General features: G+C 38.5%; 1 protein-coding gene across 1 annotated transcript in view; it reads right to left on the reverse strand.

Annotated features, from left to right (window-relative positions):
- Window positions 1-3,125: 3,125 nt before the first annotated feature.
- Window positions 3,126-8,700, reverse strand: part of ATM (ATM serine/threonine kinase) — an 85,796-nt gene continuing 80,221 nt past the window's right edge. The window contains 5 exon segments of the mRNA XM_009335266.1: window positions 3,126-4,542; window positions 4,673-4,809; window positions 5,473-5,536; window positions 7,140-7,254; window positions 7,333-7,419. Coding sequence (XP_009333541.1) covers window positions 4,359-4,542; window positions 4,673-4,809; window positions 5,473-5,536; window positions 7,140-7,254; window positions 7,333-7,419 — 587 coding nt within the window. The 3' untranslated portion in view covers window positions 3,126-4,358.

Below are 8,700 nucleotides of genomic sequence, written 5' to 3' on the forward strand. Positions count from 1 at the left end.
ACTTGTTTAATTTCCAGAACACAACATTGCCAATCCATAAGGTCAATTTTCTCTGCTTTTGTGAAAGCAAACATGGTGTGTGGGGGTGCAAAACAGGGACTTTGGGCGAACAGATCAAGATACAAAAAAATTTCTGCAAGTCAAATACGCGTTCTCTGTGGCAAGATTTTCCTGCACTCTCTGAACAGTGAGGTGACTTAGCAATAATTAGCATTAAGGAAGCTAGTTATAATCCAGAAGCACAGTCAGACTACATATGCCCTATGACTGGACACTTGAAAACTTCATTTCGCAGTAGTTAGAAAAGCATGCAGACTGTCTCTCTCCTCTCTCCCCACCCCTTCCGTCTCCCGTTCTCACATTCTTGGTGTGTGAGCATATGAGGAGTACACCCAGCACCATTTCAGCTCCATCTTAATCACAGAAAAAAACTCGTCTGTGAAGAAAAATAGTACTTGGTCAAATTCTGCTAGTTAACAGACAATCTTTGAGAAGCAGTCAGTCACCACTGAGCACCCGCATTATAACACTGCTTCATCCTAGAAGCCGCAGGGAAGACTCGGTGCAGCATGGCTGAGGAATTTTTAAAAGCGTGGAGGACTTCTTCACAACTCAATCCAAGAAGAGAAGTTCCTTCAAAAGGGGGATCTTCCATAGGTAGTTGCATTTTCTTACAATCCTTTCTGCTTTGCATCCAGCATAGGTGGTATACAGCAACCGAGGCAACCAAATAAGCTCAAATCTGTTGTATGTTGTGTGTTGTTTGGCAAAATGGGTGTGGAGAGAGGGAGGAACAGCTGTGGATGCTGCAGCGGGAACTCTCCAGGGCAGGCAAGGGTGTAGCCACTTTGCACCACATTTTTTGTGGACACGCATACAGCAGTGAGGAAGGAATGAGGGAGCGGGGGGAGCAGAAGCTGTGTGCGCCCTTAAAGATATTACTGACATTATTCACTATGCAGCTCTGAAAGCTAAAGGATAGGTGTACTTACAGTGTTAGTGTGCAGGATAGATGATGAGAGCATGTGTTGGGTGAACAGCACGTTAGTCTTCTCATATAATCAGGATACAGGCAAGTCTTTGAAATGTGGTGGGAAGAGAACCTAAACCCTCCCTTGCACACTTCCCAGCTTTCTCGCTGTAGTTTTTACCTGCTAACATTTAAGTGTCATCATTAAGCGCTATCTACAGGTTCCACAAGACGACACTACAGCCTTACTTTAGCTTTCAATTCACAAGGATGAAAGTAGCAGTAAAACCATATAGCGTCATCGCTTAACCAATCAGACAACCAAATTCCCCAGGCAGATTTTGGAATCGCCTGTTTACAAAGGTATCTTCATTGATCCTTTGTCGCTGAAGCATTACCACGTGTGCAGGTGTGGAATAACAATATTCATGAAGAGTACAATTAGTAACAATGTATAATAGAGTGCATTATCCCCTGAAAATATGAAGCCTAACATTTTAGTGCATTCAAAAACATTTAGTAGTAGTGAATACTTTCTATAAACTCAGGAGTTTCATAGTAACATAGAATAGTGACCTAATTAATTCATAGTTACTGAGAAAATGATTTTTGGATGTTTTATCTGTACAAACAACAGAAGTTTTCAGATCTGCTCTCGTGAAGACTGACATCCTTGTTCTATTTAAATTGGATGTACCCCACCAGGTGGCCAGTGTAATCCGATTCCTGTTCATGGGACAGAGTTCCTTGCTGACGGAAAAGTTCAGTCAAGGTATATAATTCAAATTGTTTTACCTGCTAACGCTTAACTTTTTTACAGTTCATACTCCTGAGGACATTTCTCCAACAGACATTTCACCAAGCTAATTTAAAATAAATAAATATGTTGCTGTTTAAAAAGTCTTCCCCATCATACTAGATCATACGCTCATTTGTCTTATAAATTATCTTTTCTAAATGTGAGTGTTTAAAATTACTAAGATGCATTCCAAGAAAAAAATTAATGCTAAAGCGGCAACTTGACTTGTCTCACATATTTCTAGCTCACTAATATAGTAAATATATTTGAGGCTCTCCAATACTAATCCACCTTGCCATCAGCAGTAGCATTTGTGACAAAACCATTGTTCAGAATTAAACAGCATTTCCATCCAGGTTTTATTTTCCTATTCTTATACAAGTAAAATGTGTATCTATAGATGATACATTATTGCAAACCATTCACCTTCTAATTTTGACTTTTAAAAATTAAGGCATTACTGGAACAAAAAGCAAGCAGTGTCTCTGATGGTTACTATTTGGCTACATGAGGCTTTGCACGGATGACAATTATCTCAAGAATGTTAGATGAGTTGAACTCGGATCTCATAGTAACAGGATTGTGTCACATGGATTTTGACAGTATTTTGGAGACTCTGAGGTTTGTTAATAATTCAAACTGTTTCCATATGTTTGTCAGCTAACTGGTGTTTCACTGCTACAGGAGCTAACAAATAATGCAAGCAGGTTTCAATTACAGTCACAATATTTACATGCATTTTTGTTTGCGTTTCATTCAGCTGGAACAATGAAAACGTATAGACACTCAAAATCTAGGCACTAAACACCAAGTTAACAGCATTGCAGAGGAATAATTAAATTACTTCCTCTGAAGTTAGACTTCCCTGAGACAATCGTATTAATAGTAATGTTTCACTGTTTGCTGTAAGTGAAAAACCTAAATTGCAGCCCAGCATGATGAAAATACTCCTTTTCAAGTGGAGCATCAGTAACTCATGTAGGAAGGACAGGATCTGCCAAGTGCTTTTATGCAATAATCATTTATATGATAGCTAGAGTTCTAGTATTAACCCAAAAAATGCCTGAAGAACTTCCTCTGTAAGAAGCACGAGAAAAATTTCCAGAAATACTACCAGATTTTTTGAAGTCTGTGCTTAAAAATAAAAGTTCTTTAAGTGCTTTCTGTTTAGTCCTTTCCTACCTGCCATTCCGTAATTGCTTGGTAGGACTTTTCTCCCTTTCCTAAGTGCCATTTAACATTCACACACAGAGTGTGTGCTCTGTCAGTTAAGTTTCATTTTCTGAGACCAAATTGCTGTATCCCTGGATAAGAGTTCTTCCCCGCAGAAAAGCCAGGATGTGCTTTTGATTCCAAGGATCAATGGCAATTTATGTCAGCTTCATGAAAACATAATACAAAAGACAGAATACAAAAATCTTGCCATGTTGCCATGAACTTATAAAACAAAGATACAGCATAGAAATTGTGGGAACACTGTACAAATGAAAATCAGTGAAATGCTAATTAGAACAGAAATTCTTCACTTACACTGCTGTAAAAATGCATAATGTGTAAACTAAGATAATGTGAGAGTATGCCAAATTTTATTCGTATTTTTAAATATAAAGATGATTCGGGAAGGTTTATTACATATACCAGTGAGACAGAATTATTTGAGTGGATTCTCCTATTATCCACATTCATCGACTTTCCAATTACAGTAGGTCTTTTTATTTAAGAAGGAGCAATGTCTTCTGTAAAACTGCATGCAATCAGAATGAGATTTTTGTGCTCAAAATACACCTTCAATGTTTCCAACAGGTGTTTATTACAGATACAGAATGACTGTTTGCTTTAGAGGCGTATCTGGTATGGTAAGCTTCATTGTAGTGTCAGTCTATTTTATCAAGAAGTCTGAGCTACAAAAGCTAAATATTTTTTGTTGTTTTATACTATTAATGTTGTAAAAATAAAGTACCAACATAATTTCATTTACAACAGGAAAAAAAGCAGCCATATTATACTTGGCTTAAAGTCCATATCTATATAAAGAACTGTCCATTTAACTAAGCTAAAAAAACCCCCAACCCCAAGAACCCTCAGTTCCTGAAACACGAGGTTCTCTGGTTTTCTTTTATATTCCCTGTAGCACTATCTTTAACGTATCACCCCCCTTTTGAAATGCACTTTAGCTAGATATTTCATCACTCCTGGTTTTTCGATCATCCATTCTACACGGTCATGTTACCATACAGAATTATTATATACAAGACTCCAGCTATTTAACGTGTACACAAAAGTGATGAATCTCAGGCTTTAAGAATATACTGCATCCAGTATGCCCGAGCACAGTCCTTGCAGGTCACAAGGAACATCAAAGCACTGGTTGGTGTTTTATACTGTATGGTGAATGTAAGTGGACAAAAAATGTTTTCTTGGCAACAGGTTATTGAAAAAAACCCCAAAACATCCACCGAATGCCAATACATATATGCCTTCATGGTTGCTCCTGATAGAAGTTTTAATTGTAAAATACCAATTTGAAATGTTAAGACACTTGCTGCATACAAATAGGTTTCTTCTAAAAACATGCTGGATCCTTCCAAGTCACACCCAGGGTTTCCATCCAGGAAAGAGTCGGCTCAGATTTTTAGGGTCCATGGCCTGCTGTATGAGGAGGTTCACCTGCCCTCCCACACTGAGCACCGTTCCCTCCTCAACACCTTTCAGCTTCTCCTGAAGTCTCATCAGAACACGCTCAGCCACTTTGTTAAAACTCTGGTCATCACTGCTGGCAGAATAAAAAAAGAAAAACAGGTGCACTAGATACGGATCCTGAACAGCATGAGCAACATTCAGTAAGAAAACCGTAAAGCAAGGCAACAGTGCAGTAGGCAGACAGCAAGAAAAAAATCTTGCACCTGGCTTTTCTTTTACATTCTTGTGGATCAGTATTGAGTGTAGAGCTCATGTCAGCCTCATCCTCCGGTCTCTGCTGCAAATACAAAGCTTTCAAGGGGTTCATGGTCCAGTCGAAAAGAGGATCATACAGCAGCACCTACACAGTAAATAAACCTCTATTTAAGTTAAACTGTTAATGACAGCTAGTCCAGTGCCCTAGCAGGAAGAGAAACGCTCAGTTGGTAATGCTCACGCTAACCACAACATTAGGACCCCCCTTTTTTTTTTTTAAATCCAATGGAATTGGGCTAAATTGCTTAGTAGACAATCCAGCAATAAAACTGCACTTGATCATTTGCAGGTATTGGTGTTGTTCGTACTTGACTCAGTTTTGCCACTCAGTACCATCTCAGCAACGAAGAGGTCATTTTTTAATACACTTCTAAGCACATCAATATTTTTTAATGCATAGTATAAGCCACTTTTAAAAGTCAGTTTAATTCTCATCTTTGTGGCAAAGAGGATTTAATTCAAGTGACACTACTCACGCTAGGAATGTTGCACTATGGCTAGACGCGTTTAGATGCTGAAGAGGGAAAACTGCATATGCCTGAAACGAGTAGTTCCTATATAAAATGCAAACTGGTCTTGATCTTATTGAAGATTACATGAATTAACAAATCTGACCAACACTGCTAAATTAAAATTGAACAAAAAAACCCTACATGAATATTTGGTATAGTAGTGCATACGAAGACAAAGACAAGAAACTGAAGATATTCTGGCAGGTTACTATCAGAAAGAATGAAAAAATGCTTACCTCTACAATAGTCAGCAAAGCTTCTTGAGAATTTCTCATAACAGCCATTGTTTTCTCACAGCACCTAGAAAATATTTTACTGTATTTTTAGGTTTTTTTCAGTAAAATGGAATGGTATTTTCATCATTTAAATAATGGATATGTGTACTCTCCTTAAAGGTTAATTTCTAACAAATGAGCAACCTCTCTGATGTTTCCATTTTGGAAAAAAAAAAAAGGAGAAATATGGAAATGTTAGATGAGAAGGAGACTGGGTAGTTCACTGATTATATTCCCTACAGAGAAGAGATTGCCCGTTTCACTGTCTGAAATGTTTCTATACATAGAATTAACCACTGAGTTAACACCAATCGTTGAGGTACACCACGATGGCAGAATTGCTTGGCTGGATGAAAACGTGTGTGCGAGAGGTGCTCGGCACCACATCGGAGAATCTTGGTAGGGTTCCTTAACATGAAATGAGCAGATTCAGTAGCCAGAGACACGAAGCTATTTCTGAAATCTCTCCAATGAGTTTAGATGCAGAAATGGCTACCTACATTCACTCCCAAGTAAACTAAGCCTGTGGAAGGAATACAAAACTTTCCTTATGGGACAGGCACTCCAGCGAAAAAGGGATTAGGCCTCCTGTCTACTTCAGCATGAGAACACACACAGCAAAGCTAACTGACTATGTTCACACCCAATCCTGAGATGACTTGTTCATGCACTCACACCTACACTGCCAGTTACAAGTCAGCCTGGCTGAGGCAGAAACAGTATTGCGCTAGTGCCTTTTATACTGTATTTACTTCAGCTGGAGCCAAGCAATTCACGTTTTTCTGGACCACAGGACAAAAGTTTCAGAAGTAACACGAAACTGTGAGTTTGACAGCATCACGTTTAGTTAGAATAGAAGTGGCAGTGCCTGTTCCTTCACAGGACAAAGGTATATTAGGAACTACTTATTAACGGTAATTGCTACCTTACAAAGAAAACATGCTATGTACTTTTTTAAAGACATGAAATTTGGGGTTTGCAAGCACTACGTTCATGAACATCATGAAAGTCTTGAATGAGAGAAATGTCCTGCTTTTTAGGGCTCTCTTGGGTCAGTCACAGGAGATAGGATAAAGGTTGACAGAAACTCAGCCTTTTGGGATTTTTCTGTTTTGCAGCTCAAATCTATTGTGGGAGTTATATTTTGCACTTGCACAGTGGTATCAAATACATGATCCAAAAGAGGAAAAAGACTGCAAATTACTTACATAAAACTGAACAGAAATGAGACAGAACAAAATGGTTCGAAGAAACTTAACAGCTCCGAATATATAGTATAGCTCTGAAAGAAATACATAGTTCTGAAGGAAAATAATCCAGCAGTCTAAACGAAGGGATGAAACTTAGCTGTGGAGTCTTTGGAAGCACTGAGCCATTCCTGAATTCCACAAGAGGGTGACAATAACCCATTAGTTAGTGAAGAATATGAAAAGCTGAGCAACAATAATGAACTTGTAATCGGTTATATAAATAAGAGTGCGTGAGTTAGAGGACAGCATTTAGGTTTGGATATTATCAGCAGAAATCTGAGTCTCCTCTCAAGCACCAGAACTATTTAACATGTAACAATCACAATGCCAGAAGTACTCTGCTGCCTCCTTACCCCTGTGCAATACAGGAGCACTTACCTTCTGAAGACTCCTTCCACGCCAGTGATACCCATTCCGTCCACAATGTCCCTGGTTAATCTAAACGGAACAGTCTCTGGTGTGGGAAGGATTTTACCTTGCTCAAAAGCAACCCCTAAATGAAAGGATAATAAATGTTTTAAAAAATGTTAAAGTAAAGAAAAATTAAGGTTCTCTTGCCTGTCCCACTTACCCAGATCTATATGCACTAGTTCTGCTGTTTGTTCATCTATCAAGATATTCTGAACATGTCTGTCTCCAAGTCCAAGAATGTAGCCAACTAGAAGAAAAAGGTAAGTGCTGAAACTGTATTTACATGCCATAAAAACCAGGGAAAATTTAACAAAGAGAAAATTATCAGAAGCAGTGTAACACATGTGAACAAATTAAAAGTGAGACTCTTTCTTCCCCCATGTATACATATTACTCCAGGAAAGAGCAAATGCCATTCCGCAAATCCAAAAAGAAAAGGTTATCTGAATGCAGTTGCAAAAAGGCTATTCTTACACAGATGTGTATTGTTTTATCTACTCCACAGACTTCTTGCCCATTTCTCTCTGTAGATAGGTTAACCAAACAATTTCACAGCTTTCAAAAAAAACCAAAACAATTGCACAATAAAATTAGCGTTTGTTATTATCACTATTTTTAAGAAAACCTTTTAACTCACAGTATCATATAATCCAGAAAACACATGGACATAATTCAGTCCATAATTCAGTTGGGGCAGCTCAACTACTCATAAATAGTTTGAGTGATTCTTGTCTAAGTCAGTTTTAAAAATCTCCAGCAATATAAATTACAAGCTCTTTCATGTAAGCCTCTTTCAGTGCTTTACTGTCCTTAAATGTAGAAACCCCCCAAACTGAATCTCTCTTGCTGCAATTTACGCCCGTTACTGTTTTTCTATTAGCTGATGGACATGGGTAGCAGTAGTATTTCCTACAAAAATCTTTCATCTGAATTCTGCTAAACTGTAGATTTACTTCTTTTTTTTTTCAGCGAAAAAGGGGGTGAATAAGCAACATGCTAACATCTAAAATAGGATCTACTGCAATGTACACAATCTACTATCAAATGTCTTCCAGAGACTCAATACAGAACTGAGTCATCCAATGGAAATCCATAATCCAAGTACATATATTTCCTTATTAAGACAGAAAAATCAAAGGAAAAATGCCAAAGCTTAAAAAAAAATTTCAGCCATGGCTAATGATGCCAGTACAAATATAGTAAAAGATTAAGCTTTTCAAGTCAGTTAAAACATTTGAGGCTACAGATGTAGCCTCTACTCGGCCCTGGTGAGGCCGCACCTCGAATACTGTGTTCAGTTTTGGGCCCCTCACTACACGAAGGACATTGAGGTGTTGGAACGTGTCCAGAGAAGGGCAACGAGGCTGGTGAGGGGTCTGGAGAACAAGTCTTATGAGGAGCGGCTGAGGGAGCTGGGGTTGTTTAGCCTGGAGAAAAGGAGGCTGAGGGGAGACCTCATTGCCCTCTACAACTACCTGAAAGGAGGTTGTAGCGAGGTGGGTGTCGGTCTCTTCTCCCAAGTAACTAG

This window comes from Pygoscelis adeliae, unplaced genomic scaffold (genome assembly GCF_000699105.1).
Source record: "Pygoscelis adeliae isolate BGI_AS28 unplaced genomic scaffold, ASM69910v1 Scaffold142, whole genome shotgun sequence".
Classification (NCBI taxonomy): Eukaryota; Metazoa; Chordata; class Aves; order Sphenisciformes; family Spheniscidae; genus Pygoscelis; species Pygoscelis adeliae.